This window comes from Gopherus evgoodei, chromosome 4 (genome assembly GCF_007399415.2).
Source record: "Gopherus evgoodei ecotype Sinaloan lineage chromosome 4, rGopEvg1_v1.p, whole genome shotgun sequence".
In the NCBI taxonomy this organism is placed as follows: Eukaryota; Metazoa; Chordata; order Testudines; family Testudinidae; genus Gopherus; species Gopherus evgoodei.
In genome coordinates, this window is record NC_044325.1 from 122,804,594 (window position 1) to 122,832,283 (window position 27,690).

A 27,690-nucleotide genomic window follows, 5' to 3' on the forward strand; every position below is an offset into this window, starting at 1 on the left:
TAAAATTGGTGTAGCTCTGATCAGTTATGAAATAAAATTATTTTTCCCTTACTAACTCCAAAATGGAAAAATAAAAAAGTGGTATTTGTGTGAACTATACAGATACAATCGTCTACACTAGAAGTATAAAATCTCCATAGGTTTCTTTGCAAAAGGGTTCAAAAGAAAAGTCAGACTCCAGGGACCCAGTTTCAAAAACTATCTGTTTTTATTTACAACATATTTTTCCTTACATCACTCCCCTACAAATTCCAGCTGCATAGAAAATGGTAAATCCCTCCTACACTCTATTTTGCATGTTTGGGATTTTTTTTTGTAATAAAATATTTAGCAGATATTCTTGTTTTATTCCCTGCTTAAACAAAGTTCCCTAATGTAACTTTAAATACTGCTCCACCATAATAAGTTTTGGTTTTGAGCCTGAAGACTTTTTCCCAGGAACTAGAAATCCTGCTTGATGCAGCCTTTCATACTCTGCATATTTAATACGTATTCAGTGAAATGTATTGCCTAAAACCTGGATTCCCTGATGTGTAAATCTGCCATCTTGGAGAAACGGCTGAAGAATTTGCACAATAAAATCCACATATGCAATCAGTGTGATGGAAGGAGGGATGTCAGAGTACAGCCGGATATAGGAACTAGCTTAAAGAACAAACACAAACCCCAGATGTTCTACATAAATTACAGTCAAGACTGGTTTCAGGTTTCCACGGTCTTGTGACCAGCCTGTGAGCTAAGCTAGGGCTTGGTTTTGTGTTTACGTAAACATCTATGAACTGACTTGCACTGGTGTTTATGGAAAGGATGGCAATTCTCCAACGGGATAGTTAGTTGTAAATATTTTCACCTAGTTTACAATATTCTTGGTCTCATCTGTAAAAATCTCTCTGTATTTCAAAACCACAATACCTGAGGAGCCTACCATTTTCTATTTCTGACAGGACTTGACCAATATTTTATGTGTTGCTTCAAGCTCAGATCTTCCCTATCGTTATTTTATCCACTTAGCCAATGAAAAACTTATTTTAAAGCAATAAAGGAAGTTCTTAATTAAAACAAGAATTTGAAGCAGCTGTTGGGGGTGACATTTCATTTAGAAGTGACTGTAACTCTATAGAAGCAGGATCTAATCCTGTCTCAACGCTCTGCCAGCAGGCATCCCTAGATGGATACATTGTCAGAGAAGATAACCTGTGTACAGAATGTCAGCTGAGAGAATGCACCTCTGACCTGGAGATGAAGTGAATAATTTATTTGGTCCATGTATTCTGTTTCATAAATTGTCCTTTAGCAGCTTGTAAGTTGCTCACATTTATGTGTTGCTTGCAATTATTTACAGAATAATTTCTGTGGATAAGATATTGTGCATCAACAGTTCAGAGACTATTTGAAAAGGACCCCGCAGGCTATTGTGGGTTCTGATCCTGAAATGAGTTCTGTGCTTGCACAGGGGTCTGTCTACACAGGTGTTGCTACAGGCAGGGCCGGTCCTAGACCAAATGGCGCCCCCCTCCATTTGTTAATCTTTTGAATGCCTTATCTTTTATTGCATTTGTAGCCCATTTCACTACTTCGATGCACAATTCACATGCATGAGTGATCCCTGTCAGATACAATTATAAATTTGCACACTAGGCTCTGTAAATCAGCATTTATTCATGCCATATATAAGCAATTAAAAAAAATTCGTCTAAATTTATAAAAACTTTTTAACTTTAGGAATAACTGAAATGTACTAATATCAAGAAACTGAACTATGCACCAACATTGGGTGGACCAGTATTAAATAGTGGTACAGTACGTGACAGCTTTAGAATGTTAATCCTACTTCTTTAGTTCAAAAGGTTGCGTTTCTCGCCTTTGCCCTTGTGAACTGAAGCAGTGCCAGAGAGATCCAAAGACTGGTCAATGACATTTTCAAGCGATAAAATAGCAAGCGATGTCAGTCTCTCATCAGCCATTGTCAATTGAAGATATATTTTAATGAGCCTGAGCTTCAAAAAGCTGCACTCACCACTTGTGACTGTGACTGGCAGCATGAGCATAATCCTCAAAGCCATCTACACATTAGAAAAAGTGTCCTTCAGCTGTGATCGTGAATGAATTGGAGAACTTGGAACGGAGAGTGCTTCCCATGTTTCAGAATGTAATGGATGTTGTCCAACTCGACATCGAGGTCTTTATCATTGACATCCAAACATTTCCCATGTTTCACTATCCAGTGAAGGTCCATACCATTGTTCAAGAGTGTTTTCCTGTCTGCCAGCAACTTACTAAAGTCATACAACCCTTCCCACGCCCCCTCCAGGTCTTTTTGTGGTGCTTCATTTCTCCAAACCTTTCTTTGCTGGACACAAGCAGTGTCAACGAGTGAACAAAAAAATTGCCTCTTGAATTTTTCTTCCAAGCTTCCCATCACCTCATCTCTGCCCTTATAACCAAACTGTCTCTTCTTCCAATGAAAATGAGTTTCCTTGAAGACAGGCTCAACTCCTAACTTTTCCACCATTTCTTTGACAGCATTGATGGCATCTTCAAATCTGTTTTCTCTGGAGGCCACAACAAAATCAAGGCAACATCTCTTCAAAGTAGTGGCAGTCGCAGGGTCCATCGACTGAGTTTGTAATGCCTTGCTTACAACATTTACTTGGAACAGAATATCATCCCAAACCACAACTGAGACTAGAAATTTGAAGTCAGTGATCTGGTTTGCCCGGCTTTGAGCCTTGTGTTGGATTCTAGCCTCAGCTTTACTCAACTGCACTAGTTCCATCAGGGTGTCATAAACCTCAGTCACTTGATACCTCACTGGCCTTATACTGTCAATGTGGCTCTCCCAGCGAGTGTCACTTAGTGGCTTCATGGTCAGATTTGTAACATTGTCTGTGAGGATCTTCCATCTGATAGTTGATGCTGAAAACAAGATGTATGTTCTTTGCAGTACTCTGAAGAGAGATACTGAATCTAAAGAAGATGATGCTGCATCTGACACAATCAATTTGAGGGAATGACAGCCACAAGGCACGAAGAAAGCTCTTGGATTCAGTGCAAGGATCCTTGTCTGGATGCCACTGTTTCTTCCCTTTGTGTTCACACCATTGTTGTAGCCTTGGCCATGGAAGTCCTGAAGCTTTATTTTATTCTCATTCAAAACGTTCATAAACAGTTGTTCGGCCTTTTCCAGTAGCGTTGTCCACAGACCAAAAACAGATAAATTATTCCTTTATTTGGATACAGCCATCCTTGTCATCAACAAATCTTATTGTAAATGACATCTTTTCACTGTGACTATTGTCAGGAGTTCAGTTCATTATTACAGCATAGTACTTTGCTTTGCCGAGCAGCATCAATGTTATCAAGCACCTTCTTTGCCATAAGGCCAATCAATTCTTTTTTAATTGTTTTGCTGCAGTAATGTTCGATAACTTCTTTACAAACTACTTGACATACGTGCTCATGCATGACATTGTTGTATTTCCCAAGGAGCTCTACCAAACCGAGGAAATTACTGGTATATTTTGTGAACAACTTATATGAAGAGCCTAGAAAGCCAAATTATTCTTTGCAAGGAAGAAGGTAATTGAGATCAGATGCCGGAGCATGTTCCTCCTCCAGTGCTGGATTTCTACATTAATAATGTGCTGGTCTATGCATTTCTGCATCTATGCATTTATTCAGGTTGAGTCTGGGCTCAGCCTGAATCCATTTGGAGTTCATGTTGCATCAGAGCATCAGCTAAATTATGCCAGTAATTGTACCTGGAAAGTGCAAGTAACGATTTGGCATTCTTGTTAAATATTTTGCAACAAAAACAGAACACTTTGTCTATTGATTTTGAATAAACTAACCAATGTCAAGTCAGTTTCTCATTGTTCTCGAGCACTCTTGAACAGTGTGACTTTGAGAAGTGTTGCTTCTGCCCATTTACTGGCTATGTCCTATCCTTGATTTTGCCCGACCCATTCAAAATTGTATGAGCAATATCAGCAGAGTTTAGGATTGCTGGCCATAAAGCAGGATCTGATGTATCGATTTGTGGTGTTCAGTTTTTCTCACTGCTGTTTCTGTCATCATGAAAGGTTGATTCTTCTGTATTGTTTCTCTTTTTCATGTAAACCAGATTTTTCTTTGTCATTCTTCTTTTCATGTGAGCCTGTCGCAAGGTACACCACTCACCACCCGACTGGCGCCTCCTCCTAGTACTCTGGGGATTAGCTTGAGACTGATACGCCTCCACCCGCCCACCTCGTCCGTGGTTTGCACACTGTTACTCTGTCTCTGCTGTCTGCCTGCAGCCTCTCTCACAGCCTCAAGAACTGCAGTGTCCCCTTTGTGACTCAGCTCTCCGGCTGCGTCACTGTCCGTGTTCCCCCTTCTGGGAATTTAACTCCTGAATAATCCTAGGCAGTCCTCTCACTCACTGCCTCAGTGCCACTCACCCAGTGGCTGTTGGAGGAACCTGGGCCTGCCCTCTTCTCCGGGTTCTAGCTCAGAAGCCCTCAGCTCAGTAGACTGAGCCTTCTCTCTCTAGCCTCATTCCTCTATCCCTGGGTTTCTTCCTACTGTTGGTTCCCCTTCTCTTCCTGGGCCTACAAATTCCCAAAGTCTCCTCCCTCTTCCCAGGGAGTGACTGCAGCCTGCAGTCTCCACTCACTTCTCCCTTTCTCCTAGAAGTGTCTGCTATTTCCCAGCAGCCCTATCTGCTTTCAGTTTCTGGGCTTTATAGACCCTGCCTATTCCTGCTCAGCTGAGCCTCCTTAATCAGTTGCCTAATGGATTAATTGATCCATCTGGCCTGCATTAAACCCTGCAGGGTGAGTGTAGGGTAGTCACCCCATCACAGAGCCACATTCTTCTTTATCATTCCTCTCCTTTATGCCACCAGGTAAACTGGATGATTCTCAGTCACTTTCCTCACATTTCCATTCCTTATCTTCAGATTAATCTGCTAATTCCTTAGTATTAGGACTTCCATCATTTGCATTTCGCTTCTCAATTTCTTCTGCACTGGGACGAATGCTACTGCCTAAAGCCTGGTCTATGTTGTTCTGTTTCAGATATTTTCCTATCAAATTTGCCCCTTGCTGCAAATAAGATTTCAATTGAGCTTTTCACTTCCTATACTGAGCTCCTAAAGGCTTCCTCGGGGGCATCTTTTATTTTCTATGGAGGGAAATGGACAGTCTTAGGGAGAGCAAAAATTCTATGTTCCGCAGTCTTAGAAAGTCATCAGACATTATGTATTAAGCATGGCAAAAGTAGTAACGATACACCTCTACCTAGATATAATGCTGTCCTTGGGAGCCAAAAAATATTACCGGATTATAGGTGAAACCGCTTTATATCGAACTTGCTTTGATCCCCCGGAGTGCGCAGCCCCCCACCCCCAAGCACTGCTTTACTGCATTATATCTGAATTCATGTTATATTAGGTCACATTATATTGGGGTAGAGGTGTATTTCTTTTATATTGTTGCATAGGTAGGGATTTGCTAGATATCTCTGGCATTTTATTAAATATGTCCTTTATTAGTCGCTATTTACACTCTGCAAAGTCTTAAAAAAACAAGTACACTTTCACAATTACACAATAAAACAAGGTTCACAATAGCTAGGGTGACCATATTTCCCTAAACTGAAAACGGGACACTGGGTAAAAGATGGTCAGTGCTCCAGGGAGTTTACTTACATTACACAAAAAAGATAAGGCAGTTTCATATATATAATATATATATATATTTATGTCATGGTTACATATATTTTACTTAAAACTCAGTAGTTACTGGCATTGTTTCTTGTCTTGCAGTTCTTCAGGAAGTGAAGCTGCTCTGACGATGCTATTTTTCTGAGGGTTTGCTTGTCTTTCAGCAACTTGTCATAGAATGCAGTACAGTCTAGAGAAAAGTTAACTCGCACACACAAGACAGCCTTCATTCAGATGTGATTTTTCAGAAGACCACATATCATTCGTAACTGAAAAGACACATTCAACAGTTGCTGTAGTGCCAGGCAGACATGGCACAAATTTCACAGTCTTGGCTAGATTTGTGTATTGTACTGCATTTCGGTCCATCTCTCAAAAAATCTTCTGCCACCTTTCAGTGGTGGGCGTTCTCTGATGGTTCCAGTCTGAAAGACAACTGGAGACAAATGATTTTGCATTAAACCACTCGTCAAAGAGATGATTCCCATCCAACATATTTAAAGTGGGAATTCTGGTCTTGCATTTGCTCCCACTGCAGCATATTCCTCAGCAAAGCCTACTCAAACTTTTCGGTGCATTCAAAGGCACATCTCCAGTGCTTTATGTAGGAGAGGCATGTTGTGTAAAAATTGTCAACTACATTGTAAAACTCCTTTTCTTTCATTTACCCGCATTCTACAAGTGTGGGCAGTAGGTTCTTCACTTCTGTTGTGACAAATCTTTCTCCAAGACTCTCCAATAAGTTATCGTGCAGAGAATGTATTTGTAGTGCAGCTTCTGTTGCTGACAAATTCTTTTTCTCTGTCATCTCCATTATGTTTTGGAACATGGCAGTTTGCAGGCAAATAGAAGCCACAGTTGAGTGGCAGGATCATCAAAGAGCTTCTTTAGCAGTGTTGGGCATTTATCTTGAGAAAGAAAATATGCTCTAAGCCACTGGTTCCCAAACTGGGGGGCTTGCCCCCCTGGGGAGTCATGAAGAAATTCTAATGGGGGCGCGAGGCTGCCCGGCCCTTGAGCTCCCGGCTGGGGAGGCAAGCTCCCGGACCCTCGCCTCCTGTCCACCTTCCCCCGCAGTTATGCCACTGCGTGGGTAGCGCAGCTTGTGCCCGCCCACTTCCCAGGCTTTCCAATAAGCCAGTCCTGCCACTCTGAGTGGCCTGATAAGGGGACAGGGAGAGGGCGGGTTGAATAAGGGGCAGGAGGTCCTGGGGGGCAGTCAGGGGACTGAGAGCAGGGTGGGTTGGATAGGGAGTGGGGTCCCGGGGGGGTGGTTGGGGTAGGGGGTCCCGGGAGGGGGCAGTCAGGGGACAAGGATCGGGGGGTTGGATGATGGTAAAGGAGAGGTGGGGGGCATGAGGGTTTCTCAAAAATTAAAAAGGAGGCATGATGCTGAAAAGTTTGGGAACCACTCCTCTAAGCCCATCAAAAATTTAAAAAATCCTGTGTATTGTTGGTCCCAATGAGAGGAATCGTGTGCTCTAGGAATTTGGTATACTCAATTTCAACAAATCGACAGAAATCTTTCAGCTCTTCAACACACATCATGTAGATATGAAAGTATTTGTAAACCTTTACAGCAAAGCTCTTCACATCTAAAAGAAGACAGTCAACTGCAGTTTGGAGGCAGTTGGAGGTGAACCACACCCAATTCCAAAGATCTCCGTTCCTAAGTTGGCCTGGAGCTTTCACCACAAATTGCTTTTTCCACATCTGGCACCCCCAAAGTTAGTACTGGTGTTGTCTACATAAATTCCAACAATCTTGTCACTAAGAGAGTCCTCCTCAGTCACTTGCTGGATGAATGCACACTGCAAATCTGAAGTTTCTCCAGGTAGAGACGAAAAGTCAATAATTTTTGTGCAAACTCCACTCAGTGGGAGAAAATACCATATAAGAAAAGGAAATAGTTTTTACTCCTTTTTGTTTGATGCATCCAACACACACAGATCTCCCCCCCTGATTTCTTCCTCCCACCAATTCCCTGGTGATGCATCAACACTAAGCATAATAAAGGAACACTTGTCCAACTCAAGCTGCACTTCTTCAATGGATAAAGGGGCTAAGACATTGCAAACGATTGCCTCAGATTTTGTGCAAGCAGATGAAAATGTAGGTTAGTACAGTTTCCTAATTAATGTTGATGTACAGTCACCAGACCAGAAACTGTGTCTGTTCTGCACTGAGTGGTAAACACTCCCTCACTGGCAAAAACTTTCAGCTTCTGTGTCTTGCCTCAGAAAAAATCCTGAAACACTTGGTGTTAAATGCTTACTTGTATCAGCATCTCTGTGTTTCTCGCTTTGAAGGTGCTGGTGCTGGGTAATGTCATTTCGACCACAGTGGGCAATGGAGACGTGCTCCACATGTCTCGCATAGAGCTTTGCTGTTGTCCACTGTTGAAGTATCTGTTTTTAAAAACTTGAACTGTTTTTGGAGGTCTTCATTAAAATTACACAGATGTTTCCTGGACTCTTTTATAGCAAAAAATGACCATACACAAACTATTGATTCTTCTAAGGACACAGGTATGCACAGGCCCTCCCCTTCCAAAGGAACAAAAGCATCACCTGGCAACATCATGTGATTGGTAGCAGCACTGCCTTACAGCTGGGCAATGGAGAGCATCAGCTGCTTGCTGGGGTGCCAAGCTCTGAAGACTGTGCCCCCTCCCGCAGCAGCACAGAAGTAAGGGTAGCATAAGTCACTCTTACTTCTAACACAACCAGCCCTTGAAAAAGGAGAACGTGTGTGAAGGAACTGTCTATGCTCCTTGTAGGGATTTTTTGGATACATGATGCCAATCTGCCTCTGCTGGGACCCTGCTCCTGATAGCCCCATTTTACTGAATCAATTCCTTGTTATGGGTCAAGTTAATCTCCAAATCAAAGGGTTTACACCAGAGATCTCTATGGCCTGGTAAATCTGCTTCTGAAACAGGGTAGAATTGATTTGATTTGCAAGTGGCCCAGCATCTGAACACAGCACTCTGACTCTATGGCAGGCAGGGCTGGCTCCAGGCACCAGCCAAACAAGTAGGTGCTTGGGGTGGCACATTTCTAGGGGTGGCATTCTGGTGCTGGCCCTCATAGGTGCTGACTCCAGGGCATGGGGAAAAAGTGCCCCTACCTCCCCAGCTCTCCTCCACTCCGCCTCCACCTGCTCCCCTGAGCACACCGCCACTGCTTCGCTTCTCCCCCCTCCCTCTCAGGCTTGCTGCACGCAAAACAGCAAGGGGCAGCTGTCCCAGGTTGACCCAAACATAAGAACCACCTGTAGTGTTCAGTCAGAGAGTGGGGGCTGCTGCCTGGGGGGGACAACAGTTTTGAAAGCAGCGCCACCTGATAGCAGCAAAGTTCTCCAATGCTGCTTGTAGGCAACGCTGCCTACAAAACTGACCCCCAGCAGCAGCTGTCGCTCTCTGCTCTGCTTTGCACCTGGAGAGCGTGCAGCGGGGGCGAGGGGGAACACCGATTTGAAGTAGCACTTCTCCGGTGCTGTGCCTGCCTTCAGAGCTGACCCCGAGGCAGCAGCCTCTGCTCTCCGCTCTGCCTTGCAGCCAGAGAGGAAGGGGCTGCTGCCTGGGGGGACAGCTCTGAAGGCAGCACTGCATGCACAAATCAGGGACAAATGCCCAATTTTAGTGAAAAAGTAGGGATAGGCAGAACAGAGCTGAAAAAGGGAATTCTCCCGGCCAAAACAGGGACATATAGTTGTTAGGGGGCTTATTCCTTCACCCTCTCACTTCCCTGGTCCTTCTTGCATGAACAGAGAGCAACAATACCCAAAGTCCAAAGGTGCAAACAATTCGATGTTTATTGGGGTGAACTTCCAGCAAGCATGATTCCAGTTTCCTTCCTTAGGCCTGGTCTACACTAGTGGTGGTGTCAATGTAAGATACGCAACTTCAGCTATGGGAATACCGTAGCTGAAGTCGAAGTATCTTATCCCGACTTACCTCCCGCCCTCACCGTGCGGGATCGATGTCTGCGGCTCCTCCGTTGACTCCACTACCACCGCTCACTCCGGTGGAGTTCTGGAGATGACGGGGAGCGCGTTCAGGGATCGATATATCGTGTCTCATCTAGACGCAATATATCGATCCCCGATAAATCGATCGCTACCCACCGATACTGCGGGCAGTCTGGACGTACCCTAAGTGTCCCCCTTCCCAGCTCTGACACCACAGAGCCTTGACTGTGTCCCTGTTTCTGTCCCCATCCCCTGGTCCCATTTCGCCCTTTAGCAAAACATGATCCCAATTCCCCCACCCCCATCCCCAGTCCCTGTTTCCATCCCCCCACACTTCCTGATTGACTGCAGACTATATAGTAAAACTTGAGTTCTGCTTACCTATACCTTAACCAATCATTTTACTGAAATTTAACTAATCAATCCTAACATATTGTAACATAGTTATTTAACCAATTATATCCCACCACCTTAATTGGTTTACACCCAACAAAATTAATTATACTGCAGACAGAAATAATCATGGGACCAGACAGAGACCATGCAAATAAACATACACAACAGTACAGAAGTGAGGATGTCACAACTACATCTATACAGACATAAGGGTTTTCCAGCTGTGTCTATTGATAAGTGAGTTCTTGCCAAACAGGATGATATCAGACTAAGTTTCCTTTTACATCTTCTAGGCTCTTCCCTTTCTCTGGTGGTGATAGATCGGACCACCTTCCTAACAGCCCCAGATTGCCTTATTTCAATGTGACTAGTTTGGAATGTGAGGATGTGACATACATTTCCCAGTTTATGGCTGGCCTCTGCTGCTTAACTGAAGGCCTTAGGGTATGGCTACACTTGCACTTCAAAGCGCTGCCGGGGCAGCGCTTTGAAGTTTCGAGTATGGTCCCAGCGTTGCACGTACTCCACATCCTCTACGGGTGTAGCTTGCAGCCGTGCTCCCAGCGCTGCGGCACTGTTTACACTGAGGCTTTACAGCGCTGTATCTTGCAGCACTCGGGGGGGGGGGGGGTTCACACCCCTGAGCGCAAAAGTTGCAGCGCTGTAAAGCGCCAGTGTAGCCATGGCCTTAGCTTAAGAACCAGGCCTCAGACTGTCATAGTAAGAGAAGGCCCTTACAGTGATTTTTATTCTCTCTTTTATACCTCTATAACTAGCTAAGTGATAAGAATAGACCTAAATTCTTAAAGCATAGGCCTTTGCAGACAGGCCTGAATATCTATATCCTAACAGTAGTCACCCTAACAATGTTGCAGCTGGGCTCTCACTTCGCTTCACTTCGTTTTTATATCTCACTGACTGACTGGCGACGCCCTGCCCCTTATATACCTGCAAGGGCATGGCTGACAACATTCTAGGAGGTTCCAGGAAAATGTAGTTCTCAGAAAGTCTGGAAGGTTCCTCGAGATTCTACAAAGGTCCACAACATTCTAGGAGGTTAGTGAAAAAATAATCCACATATGGAATACCTGAAACATTTTACTTCAAACATTCTATTTTCCCTTTTGTTGCTAACAACAAAAACAGCAACCTGAGCCTGGTGTCCCCCAAGCCCAGCACTCCTGGCAGTCGCCTGGGTTGCCTGCCCCTAAATCCAGTTGTGGCTGCATTAGTGGGGACTTAATATTGCTGAGACACATGGTTACTTGTATGTTTTAGCTCCCTGACTGGATAAGACCAACTCTTTATATCTGGTTCCTATGTTTACAAGTTCAAAATTCACTTTCTGCAAATAGTCTCCAATATTTGCTTAAAATTCACAGTTTAAGCCAACATTCCTGCCCACAAACCCTTTCACTGAGATATTCACATCAAAGGGGGCACAGACACAGTCAAAATGAATTAGATCACATTAAAAACAGGATTGATTTTCATGGAAAGTTTTTATCAGTATTGGGCTAGGCCCAGTCCTATGTGCAGTTGTTTACCATAAGTGAGACGTGCTCCTCCCATAAAACTTGTTGAACTCTGCCCTGAGCCAAATAGGCTTGGCTTCTCTTTCATAACGTTACATTCCAGAGTCCAAAATGCTCCAGCGCAGCTGGTTATCCATAATCCCCACAGATGCAGGAGGACCGAGCTCTGCAAAAACAGGGCCCCAGCTGCCTTATGCTAGATACAGGTAAATTCTGATCTCATCCACCCAGTCCCGTAACCTAACAGCACTTTGTGTTTTTGTAGCACCGTTCATCAGAGAACCTCAAAGCATTTTGCACATATAATTAATCCCCCTCCCAAAAACCCTGTGAGGAAGCTAGGTGATATTGTCCTCAGAATTCCTGATGCCCAGTCCTGTGCTTTAACCACTAGATCACATTGCCTTCCATGCAAAATGGCTGAGCTATAAATAACAAGGGAGCTGGCGCCATTTGTCCAAAGGTACACAGGGGTCCAACAATCTGGTGCTTGTGTAGGAAGACCATACATTGATCTTGGCCTGCCAGCAGCATAGGAAATGGCTGCATCTCAGGCCAACAAGTCAATGGCATCTGCCTGCAGAAGCAGCCCATAGCCAAGGTGGACAGAAATCAATGAAGCAAGGGTACTCTCATGAGAAGTTAGCTCAGTCACTGGGGTGTTGTGATAATGGTCAGGTTACAGACTCCTTAGAAGGACTACATTTGGACTATCAGGTTCTTTTTCCTTGTGCACTCAGTAAAACACAACAGATCTATGTGGAGATTAAAAAAGAAATGCTGGCAATTGTTTCCAGTTGTGAGCAGTTCCATGAATACATTTTTGAGAAGTAATCAGTTAAGACAGAAACAGACTATAACCCACCGGAAACCTTATTATAGAAGCATTGTGAAAAGTATGCAAATGATAATGAAATTGCAGAAGTACTCATTAAATGTGAAATAAAGGCTGTTTAAGAACCTTCTTAGAGCACAATTGTTTTCAAGAGCTTCCATGAACAGTGAAAGCACAAGGCTTCAGGGAGAAGAGTCTGATATAAATATGACTCAAACACTACCCAGTTCTAGAACAGTATTCGGCAAACACAAATGAGAAACACAAACCTACAACAGTTTGAAAGATTATTTCTAGATAGATGGCCTAGGGAGAAAAAGCCTACAAACCTGCAAGCATAAAATCTACTGGGATTATAAATATGAAATTGCTGAATATGAAGGGATTCTGCACAAAGGGCATCATATTAGAAAAAACACACAGCATGAGGGTTGGAAATGCTACACTTACTTCATTGTGTTTGCCTGGATACCTGGCCAGGCATAAATGTTCTAATTAAATCTAAGGTTTACAATTGTGAAATCTACAATCAATACAGAAAACATAATGTAAAAGAACCGAGGAAACCACATGACATTCCTGATCACCTTTAGCCTAAGGCTGGCACAGAACTATCTGAGTTAAATGAGAAAGGTTATCTCTTAGCGGACTACTGCTCAAGTGTTTTTAAACTGAGCTGTTGCACAATGTTTCATGTAGCAACGTAATAACACATTGTAAATCACAGTTTGTTCACCACGAGCTTGTGGAAAAATAAATAGCACTGGCCCACAATTCACAGGTAATTCATTTGGGCAATTCTCTGTTATATAAGTTCAAATACACCATGTCATGCACAGTCAAAAGAATTAGCAGGCAAGTCAGTGCAAACAGGAAAGAACTCGATTCAAGAGAACCACCACTTCGTAGGTTCAACATTAGCATTTCTCGAATGTTGCCATGCACTGCACAAGGATTTTTTTAGGGTCACTGGTTTAGAGACTTATGAGCAAAACGAGAAAAACTTTAGTGTGAACATGTGGCAAATTTCTTGAGCCAAATATAACAATAAAAAGCCTGAAGTAGGTGCAAAGAGAGCAATATGGCAGGAAACTAAAGCAGGAAAAATACTGAGGGCTTGGCTACACTGGAGAGTTGCAGCTTTGTAAACCCACCACCAGCGCTGCAACTTACTCACCGTCCACACTTGCAAGGCACATACAGCGCTGCATCTCCCTGGCTGCAGCGCTGGTTGTACTCCTGCTCTGCCTCGGGTACAAGGATTGCAGTGCTGGTGATGCAGCGCTGCTCTGCAAGTGTGGCCACCAAAAGCGCTTTAATTGGCCTCCGAGGTATTCAGAGGTATCCCAGAATGCCTGTTCAGCCACTCTGCTCATCAGTTCGCACTCTACAGCCCTGGCCTCAGGTGACTCGCCCTTTAAATGCCCCAGGAATTTTAAAAATCCCCTTCCTGTTTGCTCAGCCAGGTGTGGAGTGCAATCAATCAGTGAATCTTTCCAGGTGACCATGCCTCCACGCGCCAAACAAGCCCTAGCATGGAGCAATGATGAGTTGATGGACCTCATCAGTGTTTGGGGGGAGGAAGCTGTGCAGTCACAGCTGCGCTCCAGCCATAGGAATTACGATACCATGGGCAGATCTCAAGGGCCATGCTGGAAAGTGGCCATGACCAGGACGTGGTGCAGTGCAGGGTTAAAGTAAAGGAGCTGTGGAGTGCCTATTGCAAAGCCCACTAGGGAAACCGCCGATCAGGTGCTGCCCCCACGACCTGCTGTTTTTACAAGCAGCTGGACGCGATACTTGGGGGTGACCCCACTGCCAATCTGACGACCACGATGGACAGTTCAGAGCGGGGAGAGGAGGATGAAGGGGAAGTGGGGGAGGAAACTGAGAGTGAGGGTACTGGGGTGGGGGAAGACACCCCGGAGTCCCAGGAGCCATGCAGCCAGGAGCTCTTCTCAAGCCAGAAGGAAGGTAGCCAGTCGCAGCAGCTGGAACCTGTTGGTGAAGAAGAAGCAGAGGAGCGGGTTCCCGGTAAGCAGATTTTATTTTCAGGATGGAAATATTTCAGGAGAGGAGGCGGGGTTATGGCTGCATGCATGCATGCCTAGAAGTGGAATAGTCCATTGATGTGGTCTATCACGTCACGGTAATCGGCCTTGGTAATCTCTTCAAAAGTTTCTGCCAGAGCGTGGGCAATGCGCTTGCGCAAGTTTATAGGGAGAGCCACTCTGGTCCTTGTCCCAGTCAGGCTAACACGTCCGCGCCACTGTGCCGCGAGGGGTGGGGGGACCACTGCTGCACACAGGCAAGCTGCATAGGGGCCAGGGCGGAAACCCTCCCTTGCTTCCCAGGTGACCTGCAGCAGTGAGATATCTTCCAGAATAAACTCCTGTGGAAAATGCTGGGATAGTATTCAGTGTAGGTCCCCCTACAGCTGTTTGCTTTCCCCAACTCACAGAAACCCCAGTACAGCCCTGAACCAATCAGTCCCCCTTCTCAGGTGACCCACAGCAGTGAGATATCTTCCAGGATTAATTAACTCCTGCACCCATTCCCCCTTACTCACCATTTCTTCGCTGCTATGGGTTCTGTGTTCTCTGTTTGGTATGTGAAAGTATGCTAAAGTGAGACTGTAAACTCCTTCACTGTGATTATACACAATGCTGCCTCTCTGTTAAATGTTTCAATTTTTGTCTTTCTAATAACAGTGTCCTTGAATTCTTGACTGGCTGTATCAGAGACTGCTGAGAGGCTACAAAACCTGAGGAAGAAGCCACGAAAAAGCAAAGAAGATATAGTGAAAGCAGTTATGAATCAGTCTGCCAGAGAGAGTAAAAAACTGCAGGACTGGAGGGAAAAAAAGCAGCAGTAGAGGGAAAGAGAAAGCAGGAGAAAGGCAGTGGCTAAGAAGAAAAGCACGAAGCAACTGATAAGCATCCTGGCACGCCAAACGGACTGTATCCAGTCACTCGTAGCCATGCAGGCAGAGCACTACCATGCCGCCCCCGCCCCCCCCAGTCCCAAAGCTCTTTCCCTTGTGCCCCAATGTCAGCTCAAAACCCTCTTCTCCAGGATCCAGGTTCTTACCACCACCAGCTGCCCCCAACACCTGTACGTTCACCTACCAGCCCTGAGAACTACGACCCTTACCCTCTGCACTCAACCCCCCATCACCATGCAGCATTTTCATCCTGAAGTGCAGCAGTCATTGCACAGCACTCCAGACAGGACATATTCAAACCTCCGACTGTATAGTTCACCACCCAACCCCTCTGCCCTTTTAGTTATTTTCTTTTCAATACATGAATTGTTGGCTTTTAAAACAGTTTTTTTTATTGCAGAAAGTGAAAGATACCGTAGCCCCGGAAAAAAACAGGCACTGCAAATCATTGTAACCACTGCACTTCACTCCCGTGCAAGGCACCAAACATTACTGTTGGTTTTCAGCCTCAAATTCCTCACTCAAGGCATCCCTAATCCTTGTAGCTCTGTGCTGGGCCTCTCTAGTAGCCCTGCTCTCTGGCTGTGCAAATTCAGACTCCAGGCGTTGAGCCTCGGAGGTCCATTCCTGACTGAATGTTTCACCCTTCCCTTCACAAATATTATGGAGGGTACAGCACATGGATATAACCGCAGGGATGCTGCTTTCCTCCAAGTCTAGCTTCCCGTAAAGAGATCTCCAGCGTCCTTTTAAACGGCCAAAAGCACACTCCACAGTCATTTGGCACCGGCTCAGCCTGTAGTTGAACCGGTCCTTGCTCCTGTCAAGCTTCCCTGTATATGGTTTCATGAGCCAAGGCATTAACGGGTAAGTGGGGTCTCCAAGGATCACAACGGGCATTTCAACGTTCCCTACTGTGATCTTCCGGTCTGGGAAAAAAGTCCCAGCCTGCATCTTCCTGAACAGGCCACTGTTCCAAAAGATGAGTGCATCATGCACCTTTCCAGGCCAGCCTGTGTAAATGTCAATGAAACGCCCACGGTGATTGACAAGCGCCTGGAGAACCATAGAGACATACCGCTTCCGATTAATGTACTCGGATGCTAGGCGGGGTGGTGCCAGAATAGGAATATGCGTCCCATCTATTGCCCCTCCATAGTTAGGGAAACTCATTTGTGCAAAGCCATCCAGAATGTCTTGCACGTTCCCCAGAGTCACGGTTCTTCTTAGCAGGATGCGATTAATGGCCCTGCAAACTTGCATCAACACGATTCCAACGGTCGACTTTCCCACTCCAAACTGGTTCGCGACCAATCGGTAGCTGTCTGGAGTTGCCAGCTTCCAGATTGCAATAGCCACCCGCTTCTCCACTGGCAGGGCAGCTCTCAATCTCGTGTCCTTGCGCCGCAGGGTGGGGGCGAGCTCCTCACAGAGTCCCATGAAAGTGGCTTTTCTCATCCAAAAGTTCTGCAGCCACTGCTCGTCATCCCAGACTTCCATGACAATGTGATCCCACCACTCAGTGCTTGTTTCCTGAGCCCAAAAGCGGCGTTCCACGGTGCTGAGTATTTCTGTGACTGCCACAAGCAATTTAGTGTCATACACGTCAGGCGACTCGATATCATCGTCGGACTCCTCACTGTCACTTTGGAGCTGAAGGAATAGCTCAACTGCCAAACATGATGTGCTGGCGACACTCATCAGCAAAGTCCTCAGCAGCTCGGGCTCCATTTCCCACAGAAATCGCGCTGCACAGAAACCGTTGGGAGACTCACAATGGCGCCAAACGTGGACGGAAAAACAGTGACTGCTGGGATGTGAAGCACCACGGGGCGTTGGGACAGGAAGCGAAATGACCCGCACCCTTCCGTCCCCTTCCCACAACCCACGGCGCCAAAATGGGATGAGGTGCTCTGTGGGATAGCTGCCCACAATGCACCACTCCCAACAGTGCTGCAAATGCTGTGAATGTGGCCACACTGCAGCGCTGGTAGCTGTCAGTGTGGCCACACTGAAGCGCTTTCCCTAAACAGCTGTACGAAGACAGCTGTAACTCCCAGCGCTGCACGCCTGCAAGTGTAGCCAAGCCCTGAGATGAGAATGTCAAAAAGTTACTTCTTTTACAAGTGGAGAAAAATGTAAGATTTCAAACAAGGAGTGGCTGAGACCTTGCCAAAATAATTGATATATCATCCACACTAAGGTCATATGTGATAACCATATCTGATGGTTAGTCCTACAGGAGGGACAGAAGACAGCTAAACAAAACCAAGAAGGATATTGGCTATTTCTTTAGGACATCCATAATGCCTTTGACCATATTCCTGTACTGACAGATGTAATACACACACACATCCAGTCATTGACAATGAAAAACATAGAACCATAAAAACATAGAAGTGGAAGGGACCTCGAGAGGTCATCTAGTCCAGTCCCCTGCACTCAAAGCAGGGCTAAGTATTATCTACCATTCTTGACTGGTGTTTTCCAACCTACTCTTAAAAATCCCCAATGATGGTGATTCCACAACCTCCCTAGGCAATTTATTCCAGTGCTTAACCACTCTGACAGTAAGTTTTTCCTAATTTCCAATTTAAACCACCCTTGCTGCAATTTAAGCCCATTGCTTCTTGTCCTATCCTCAGAGGTTAAGAAGAACAATTTTTCTCCCTCCTCCTTGTAACAACCTTTTATGTACTTGAAAACTGTTATCATGTGCCCTCTCAGACTTCTCCTCTCCAGACTAAACAAACCCAGTTTTTTCAATCTTCTCTCATAGGTCATATTTTCTAGACCTTTAATCATTTTTGTTGCTCTTCTTTGTACTTTTTCCTAATTTGTCCACATCTTTCCTGAAATGTGGCTCTCAGAACTGGACACAATACTCCAGCTGAGGCCTAATCAGCACGGAGGAGAGCAGAAGAATTACTTCTCGTGTCTTGCTTACAGTACTCCTGCTAATACACCCCAGAATGATGTTTGCTTTTTTTGCAACAGCCTTACACTTTTGAGTCATATTTAGCTTGTGATCCACTATGACCCCAAGATCTCTTTCCACAATACTCCTTGCTAGGCAGTCATTTCCCATTTTGTATGTGTGTAACTGATTGCTCCTTCCTAAGTGGAGTACTTTGCATTTGTCCTTATTGAATTTCATCCTATTTACTTGAGACCATTTCTCCAGTTTGTCCGGATCATTTTGAATTTTTATCCTGCCCTTCAAAGCACTTGCAACCCCTCCCAGCTTGATATCATCCGCAAACTTCATATGTGTACTCTCTGTGCTATTATGTAAATCATTGACAAAGATATTGAACAGAACCAGATCCAGAACTGATCCCTGTGGGACCCCACTCATTATGCCCTTACAGCATAACTGTGAACTACAGTTAACTGCTCTCTGGGAACGATTTTCCAACCAGTTATGCAACCACCTTATAGTAGCTTCATCTAGTTTGTATTTCTGAGAACAAGAAGTGAACTTTCGATCAGAAAAGCACCGAGTTTCAGTCATGGTGGTTTTATCAGGAGTCTCCTGATACTTGGTGTTTTTTATAAAGTCCCAGCTCCTATCATGAAGTTACCTGAGAATCTTAGCTTTCATTTTAAGAAAAAGGAAGTTTCCAGCCCTTAGCTTTGGTTGTGACCAGAGTGTGCCCTAAAGGCTCAGAAACCAGAAAACAAAGAAAGAAAACCCAAGATTTATTATTTTTAAAAAATCTCATGATTTTGGGGGCCTGGCTCATGATATTTGAACATGTGGGGTTGACTGTACTCAATAAGATGCAAAATATTCCCCCATCTGTCAGAGAGCTTGGATTGTCTACCCCAGTGGTTCTCAAACTTTTGTACTGGTGACCTCTTTCACATAGAAAGCCTCTGAGTGTGACCCACTTTATAAATTAAAAACACTTTTTTATATATTTAACACCATTATAAACGTTGGAGGCAAAGCGGGGTTTGTGGTGGAGGCTGACAGCTCACAACCCCCAAGCAATTACCCTGAGGGGTCCCGACCCCCAGTTTGAGAACCCCTCGTCTACCCTGACCTTCATCCATGACTCTTTATTTTAACTGACATGTTTTCCTGTGCATTTAATATAAATAAGGAAAAGAATATCCTATAGTACATCACTGGAGTTAGTGATTACTGATTCCTGTCATATGAAAAGGATGTTGAACTTTCTCACCCTGACCTAGGTCAAGTGACTTGAACCAGCAGATAAAATTTAGTTTCTTACCAGGGCTTGTGTGTTTCATACCATTATTATATCATTTGTCAGCTTTACCAACTTGTCCTCTTTCTCCTCTAAGTCATTAACATATAAAATCATGTGTCCAGGCACTGATTGCTGCAAGATCCTATCAAAGAATTCCCTTCACTTTGAGAAATAGAGATTTCTTACAACTCAATTAATCCCCTATCATTTGACTAGTTTGTAAGACCCACTGGGATTTTCACTGAAACTAGATGGTTATTTTCCTTAAGAGCCTTTTCTGGAAGACTCTGTCAAAAGTGTTTTAAAACCCTAGTAATCCTCCAATCAGTCATTCATAAATAGTCTTCTGTGGTTATCTGCCGCATGGAGTGAAATCGTGTCTTTAAACTGCATTGTCATTGTGTTACGTCCATCCAATCACTTGCCTGTTATGATATCAAACTTAAATTAGCAGCGGTCATTGTTATCCAATGGAGTATTTACACTCATTTCCTGTACAACTGGAGTCATCTGCAAACAAACTGACAGAAAAACTGTGGTTATGTATGTGATCAAAAAATTACTTCTTCCCAAAATACCCTACCCTAATTAATAGGTACTTCAGACAGTTCATATCAAAGTAGTTAAAAATTATATTATTTTTGCAGTTCTAGGAGACTATGCATCTACCTTTGAAAACACTCAAGGCCAAATTCTGCCTCAGTTTACCACTTGGCAACCCTACTAATTTCACTTGGGTTATGCATAAAGAGAAATTTGGCTTCAAGACCATTTTTATTATGGACTAGCAGACTCTGACCATTCTGTCTCCTTGGGTTTTATAACTAAGCAGATTCAGTCCCCAAAAAGATATCATCAGAGCAACGCCCATTTGTCTCACACCAGGAAACAAAAGTAATGTCTGGGAAATAAAATAAATCTAAGATTAAAGTGTTAAAAGGGTTTCTTGTTTATATTTTTAAATCAGCCCTCAGCAAGGTGCTAGTGAGCTAAACGCAATGATACCCACACATATTTGTAAACCAATTTACGATCCTTGTAGCTGAGAGAGAGTGTGTGTCTGTGTGTGTCTGTGTCTGTGTGTCGCCGGCTGGCTGCGTGCGGGCACGGGGGTCCTGAAGTGGGAGGTTGGATAGCTACAAACGAGGCCCGCTGCCCTTGCGAGGTAGCAGACACATCCCAGCCCTGGGCACGCCCACCAGCGGACCCTGCTGAGTCACGCTGAGCCAAGAGGCCCTAAACCGCCTTTACTGCGGCGGCCCCCGCTTGCGCGCGCGAGCGCGCCGGTTGGGCGTGGCCTCCCTGCGCGCTCTACAACGTGGCTATATAAGGCGGCGGCTCGGGCTGCGGCGTTCAGACCACGCGACCCAGACAGACCCGAGCCCGGAGGTTCCTGCTTCAACAGTGTTTGGACGGAACCGCCGCCGCTCGGACCCCCCCAACTCCGACCCTTGTATCCTCTCGGCTCCCGTAGCAGCAGCAACAACAACAGCGGCGCCGCCATGTCTTCGTCTCCATCCCAGGTGCGGCAGAACTACAACCAGGACTGCGAGGCGGCCGTCAACCGCCAGATCAACCTGGAGCTCTACGCCTCCTACGTGTACCTCAGCATGGTGAGCGCCGCGCCGGGCCTCGCACCTCAGGGCCGGGGGCCGGGCCTTGTACTGCCCCCTCCCCATGAGGGGCGCCGGGGGGTGCGGGGCTGTTTCAGCGCCGCGGGGCAGGGGGCGTGGCACGGCCCGGGGGGCTGGGCCTCTACCAGGCACGTCAGCAGCGTGAGGCGACACCGAGGATTCAAGGGGGCCCGGCCTGGGGCGTTGTGGGGCCGCTCGCGCTCTCGCCTCCTTTGTTGCCCGGCAGCCGGCGGGGGAGGGAGGGGGGGGTCTGCCTCGCTCCCGCGCCCCTGCCTCGCTCTCGTCCCCCGCCCGGGGCCGTGCTCGCCCGGGGCCGCGTGACGCAGCTGTTCCGGCCCGGTCCCGGAGCGGCCTGGCCCGCAGGGGAGGCGCCTCCTGGCAGAGCTGCGGCGGCGGGCGCGGCCCGTGTTTATCTACGCGCTGCAGGCAGCTGCCCCCGAACTGCCCCGGGGGGCTGTTATCGGCGCCAGCCTGTCCCGGGGTCGGGGCTGGAGCAGAACCTGCTGGCGAGGCAGCTACCGCACCTGGGCGGGGTCCCTCGCCCTAGGGCTCCTCCTTCTGGGAGGGGGTCCTCTTTGTAGAGACATGTGACTTTGTATGTAAAGGGCTTTCTCCCTGCTGGTGAGCCCTAGTATTGAGCTCAAGATGGTAGGTCACAACCTGTAAATGTGTATTTAACTCCTCAGTAATGGAGTCAGAGCTGCCCCTTGAGGTAAAGAGAACTTTAAACTACCTTTGATAGTAAATGGGAGTCTTCAGTGTACATCTGAGGTGCCATATGAATTGCCCCCAACAGAACTAGAAACTTCCAGGTATCTGCTAATCCAAATATAAAGATTCAGACTTGCTTGGCATTTGAAATCAGGAAAGAGCAGGGTTTTGTACATACTGCTCCCTTCAGTTGTGAATTGACCTCAACTAAGTAGGTGCCTACTGCTCTGTACAAACACTGCAAACAGTGATCCTTTGACCTAAAGAGTTCCCACATGCTCACCTTTCTCGTTTGCGGTGGCATCAAAGTTCTGTTATACTAGTTTTTAGCTTAGCTTTGTCATGTGCCCAGTGGCTTATAAAACTAATGGCTGTTGCAAAAAAAAAAAGTACACTTGCAGAGTGACCCATAAAGAGCTTCCCAATCTTCTCTGAAGTAGATCAGACTCTGGTATTTTTCCAAATGTCCCAATTCTGGTCATATGTTCAGACTTCTTAACCACACTTTGGTGTTCTTTTGAAGTTAAAGAACAACACACTTTTTAACATCTGACCTAGAGAAAACAAGATGTCAGACGAACATAGCACTGGGTCCTGTACAGAGCTCAAAACATAATTAAGTTTAGCAAAAAATGTTTACAAACATGTTCCTTTCTCCAAAAGTGAGACCAGAACTTTCTGCAACTCCCCTTTTTCTTAGTCCTTTTTTAAAGCACAAAGAAACATCAGGCCAAAAAAATCACTTAAGCAGAGCTGGCAGGCTCTGCATGGCTCCCCTGAAGCAGTGACATGTCCCAACTGTAGGAGGAGGAGGAACAGGCCGAACAGCCACAAGGCCTCTGTGTGCTGCCTCTGCCCTGAGCGCAGGCTCCTCAGCTCCCATTGGCTGGGAACCACTGGGAGCTGCGGTGGTGGTGCCTGTGGGCAGGGGCAGTGTGCAGAGCTGCCTGGCCGTGCCTCTTGCCTAGGAGCAGTGGGGACTTGTTGCTGCTTGCAGGGAGATGCCCAGATCTGGTACCCCAAAAACCCCTGCTCCAAGTCCTCTCCTGCACCCAAACTCCCTCCCTCTATTGGTAATAACTTTTACTTAACCAGCATTTTTGACACTGGCACCTCCCACATTCCCCCAACTTGTCAGATAACAGATTTTACTGTAGTAGTGGTATATAACAGAATTCATTCATGCTAAACTGATTTATTCAGTTTCTCTTCCTTTCTACTGTCAGTTTTTTAAAGTATGGTGCTCAGAAGGGAACTGTATGTATGTAGATTTCAAACCCAGGTGAAGGGGAGTGCAGGGGTGAAATGGCTGGGTGTGTGTGCACTAAGTCACTTTTAGGAGCACAGTATCAAGATGCAATCTGCTACAGAGTGAAAGTATTCCACACCCAAAGCCTGCTAACTTGACAGAGCTGCAGAGTGAAGGCAACAGTAGAAATAACAGAATTCAGTTGTTTGAGATCTGCATTCATAGGCTCCCAGACTGAAGAAGTCTTGATTCTAGTATCTAATTTTGTTTTCAGTCTTTCTATTTTGACCGGGATGATGTGGCTCTAAAGAACTTTGCCAAGTATTTCCTGCACCAGTCGCACGAGGAGCGTGAGCATGCTGAAAAACTCATGAAGCTGCAGAACCAGAGGGGTGGTCGCATCTTTCTGCAGGACATCAAGGTTAGCAGCTGTGCTAAGGAGACAGCTCAAGGGCATAAAGTGTGGTATGGTAACTTCCTCTTCTGATCTGCTCCCAGGCTGGAAGAGTGGGGCTATGAAAACCAGTATGGGCATACAAGTCACTAGTAGTGTAACAGTAGACATGTAGATATTTTGTATTATAAACTTGTGAATAGGCACTAGAAGAGAAATTGTGGGGCAGAGATTTGGTAAATGAGCATCCATGATAGTTTGATATTGGTACTAAGGTATAGTTAAGTCTCACAGTATGTCAGTCTTTCCTGTGATACACCACACATCTAGTCTAAGATGTATTTAGAGCTGGTTCTACGCTGTACAAAAATAACCACCTTCCCTGCTAGTCTCTTGCAGATCATATCAACCAGAGCACTCCCTCAACCCAGCTTTTGTTTTGTCTTGCAAGTGATGTTAGTACGCTTAGATTCATGGTTGCCAGGGAAACATGAATATTATGGTGTTTCCAATGGCATGCTATGCCTTCACTGCAGAATTCGATGGGAGCAGATTAGCAGAGCCTGTAATCAACACATCACCAAGCCAGTCTGGATAATTTTGTATTGGCCATGTGATGTAGACATGACTCTTTAAAGGGATTCTTAATTGTGAGTCTCAAATGTAAAGATGTTCAGGAGAATCCTGCTTCTAGAAGCAGTTGAACTGTTCTGTTTCTTTTTTTTAACATATCCCCAATGCTATAACAGGTGTCTTGAGCATCAGTCTGGTCATAAGACTGCATGTGTTGCAAGGCCTTTCAGAACACCAGTAATTATTTAACACTATCTTCACTTAAATAAAATCAGGGGTCGGGAGCACTGGCCCTTGCATAACGAATATTCTGGTTCTCACTTCCTCACCCCTTCTTTTGGAGACCTGGGTTGGCTTAAAGCAGGGGTTTATCTGGCTGAAGACCAGATTTTCCCTGTAGTAGTGAGCTGCTGGTGAGTCTTCTCGTGATACTTAATTTTCAGGCTGCACACTAGGTCACTTTTGCCCATGTATAGAAGCTTCATTTCTTGAAATCTGTTTGGAGGAGTACTATGCTGCTCTGGGGTTATATAGATTCTTGAACTGCACCTCCATGCTGCCATTATGGCAAAAACGTTCCTAACCATCTGGTATGATGGACCATAGTTCAGAAAGAAGATCTAAGTTTGGCAAGTTACCTAAGTCCAGTGTCTTGGTTCCAAAGAGATTCTGTCAGACTGAGTGTTCTCACTACCCTGCTGCTGTGTGTGGCCTCTGATGGCAGCTAAGCTGTAGTTATGTGCTTTCTCTTTCCTATGTTAGAAACCAGATCGTGATGATTGGGATAATGGGCTGACAGCAATGGAGTGTGCCTTGCACCTGGAAAAAAATGTGAACCAGTCACTCCTTGATCTGCACAAGCTTGCAACTGACAAGAATGACCCTCATGTAAGTGGAAGCTGAAGCTGTGATTGGAATGTGGTTATGCAAGCCTTTAAGGATGGAGGGTTGTTTTTTTTTTTTTGGGAGTGGGGGAAGGTGTCTGTCCATGCAATCTCTGTAACGCAAGCAGGGACTTTCCCAAACCTGAGGAAGGGATAGAATTCAGAGTGGAGCATCTTTCTTTGAAGGAGAGGGTCCTGCATCTTAGCCCCTTTACTACTGTTAATATAAACATCCACTCAGTCCTATGAAAAACATTGACAGAACTAATGGGTTGTTGCATTGGCTGATAGAGCACTGTCATATGCATGTGGGTGACATTAGGCTGTCTTGAGGGAGCTGGCTTGATCAACAGCAGAGAACCCCTGTCCGAACATATTTTCAGTGAGCTTTCCAGAAATAATGCTTAGCTAGAGTGATAAGCATAACAAGCTTTGTTCACATCTCAGTAGCCTGGTAACTGGCTGTGGATTCATTCTGATTCTCAGCTTAATATGACTCTAATAGCTCTCTAAGATGCCCATGAAGCTTTGGGCTGCTCTTATGCGTGGGAGGTAAAAGTAGCTGTGAATCCTGAATTAATGTCTGAAAACCAGCAGGTCTCCTGTGAATACTACAACTTTACGGAGACTCAAAGTTGGAAACTTAAACAGAATTTGGAGGGGAGTGGGAAGAGGTTGACTTCATGATGCATGAACATGTATCATGAAAATCTTCTGAGATTCAATTGTAGAAATTCAGGGGCAAGCAACAAGATCAGGGGATTGAGTAAATATACCTAGTTCTTTTAAATGGCTAAATGAATACTTTGAGTGTTCAAGTTGCCAAGGGCGTAAATAATAAAGATTGGAAATTCCATAGCTCGAATTAATTGAAGGAACAAGAGACCAACTCTAGCATATTTTTGGGTAGTGGTGGAAGCTGCTTTGGAGTTGGTTTTGATGTCATAAAACATCCTGATTCCAAAAATGAAGCTGGTGTTTATCCAGTAAACAGTGATTTCTGGTATCTAAGGGCTTTTGTGCATAGAGCTGTAATGTGGAGTACAGAGGTGTGATTACTTTGTGCACAATACAGTGTACTTTAGTAGTCTGTGTACAGCAAAGATCTTGCCTGAAACAGTACATGTTAAAGCAAACTAGGGAACATCATAAAGATTACACACATTACAGGAATATACTGTAATCAGCAATGCCATACTCATTAAGGTATATACAGAGCTCCAAAAACCTTGAAACTTTAGACATACACAACTCCACTTACTAAACTAACCCCCTAAAAATTGAATGAATGAACCCCTGGAAAACAGAAGCCCTGTCAGGCACTATCCCAGTGCCCAGTAGTGCACTATGTATAGGTGATCTGGGATCTTCCACTTGTGATGTTTTGGTGTGTGTCTCTAGTAAATCAAAGGCTTTTCTCCTTTAGTAGTTCAAGAGTATAACCCTCTCTCAAGGAGTTTGGGGAGAGGAAGTCCTTTTCTCCCCCTAGAAAAAACCATGTAGTATGAAATCCAACTTCCATGCCTAACAAACTGGCTTAGGAGGTAATGCCATGCCCCCCTTCCAAATCATACTCTAGAAGGTGCCAGAACCCAAGATCCATTCTTTGATTCTGTCAAAAACCTCCCCTTTGAATAAATACTGACATGAATTAAAACTCTCTCCTTCCCTTTTTCAGTTGTGTGACTTCATTGAGACCCACTACCTGGATGAGCAGGTGAAGGCCATCAAACAACTGGGTGACTATGTGACCAACCTGCGCAAGATGGGGGCACCCAAATATGGGATGGCAGAGTACCTCTTTGACAAGCACACCCTGGGGGATAGTGACAACGAGAGCTAAAGTCTCAGCATAGGCGACCCATAGGTTTTAGTAGGTCTCCTAGCTTGCCCAGCAGTGCATGCATCTACTGTTTAGATAATGTCATCCTGTACCAAAAAAATCACACCTTTTTGTTTCTTTGTAACACTTTACATCCAATAAAGTGACTTGTTTCATTTGCCTTGCACTGTAATATGTGAGTGAATCCTACATGTGGAGGTTTAAGAGTATATTCTTGACTGACTTTGGGATGACCTCTCAGAATGGGGGTCAGCTGTGTGAATACATTAGTGGGGACAGATCTTGAATCACTGACTGCACACTATTCTTTTGGGTTCACCACAGATAGCAGCCTATGACTTAACAAACTTAAGTGAATAGGGGAGGTGTTCCCTACCACTAAGATCTAGTGTAGGGATTAGTCCATGAGTACATATGCACTTGGTATGTAGAGAAGGCTTAGCTTAAACTACAGGGGGGGAAGATAATCATGAAGTGGCCAAAGAACAATCTTGGTTCTCTTCAATGTTTGTGCCCTGAGCTCTTTACAGATACCACACCCAGAAGCTTTGAGAAACCCCTCATGTTACTAGCTAGCTTCCTGTGCTGCAAAGGCATGGGGAAGAAAAGTGAGGCACATCAGTAGAGAATGGAAGAATTGTGAACTAATACTCTTCAGCAGGAGGTTCTCAGGCTGCCTCCAAAGACCTCCTTCTGCAGGGAAAGGAGTGCCTTGCTTACAGACAGCCCCCCAACCTCAAGCAAATACCAGCAACTACACACCACACAACACAAACAGTAACCGAGGAACTAA

The 27,690-nt window shown here is 45.2% G+C and overlaps 1 protein-coding gene across 1 annotated transcript; it reads left to right on the forward strand.

The window, feature by feature from the left end:
* The first annotated feature begins 20,941 nt into the window (after positions 1-20,941).
* Positions 20,942-27,057, forward strand: FTH1 (ferritin heavy chain 1). Its single transcript, XM_030560808.1, has 4 exons — positions 20,942-21,222; positions 23,478-23,624; positions 24,933-25,058; positions 26,733-27,057. Exons 1-4 carry the CDS (start codon positions 21,112-21,114, stop codon positions 26,895-26,897), a joined length of 549 nt encoding a protein of 182 aa, XP_030416668.1. The 5' UTR covers positions 20,942-21,111; the 3' UTR covers positions 26,898-27,057.
* Positions 27,058-27,690: the final 633 nt, after the last annotated feature.

Bases quoted from the DNA above. Each gene is read 5' to 3' on its own strand.
- FTH1 (XM_030560808.1), top strand. From the start codon at position 21,112: ATGTCTTCGTCTCCATCCCAGGTGCGGCAGAACTACAACCAGGACTGC. The intron at 21,223-23,477 runs GTGAGCGCCGCG...TTTTGTTTTCAG, and splicing joins CCTACGTGTACCTCAGCATG to TCTTTCTATTTTGACCGGGA. The intron at 25,059-26,732 runs GTAAGTGGAAGC...TCCCTTTTTCAG, and splicing joins CTGACAAGAATGACCCTCAT to TTGTGTGACTTCATTGAGAC.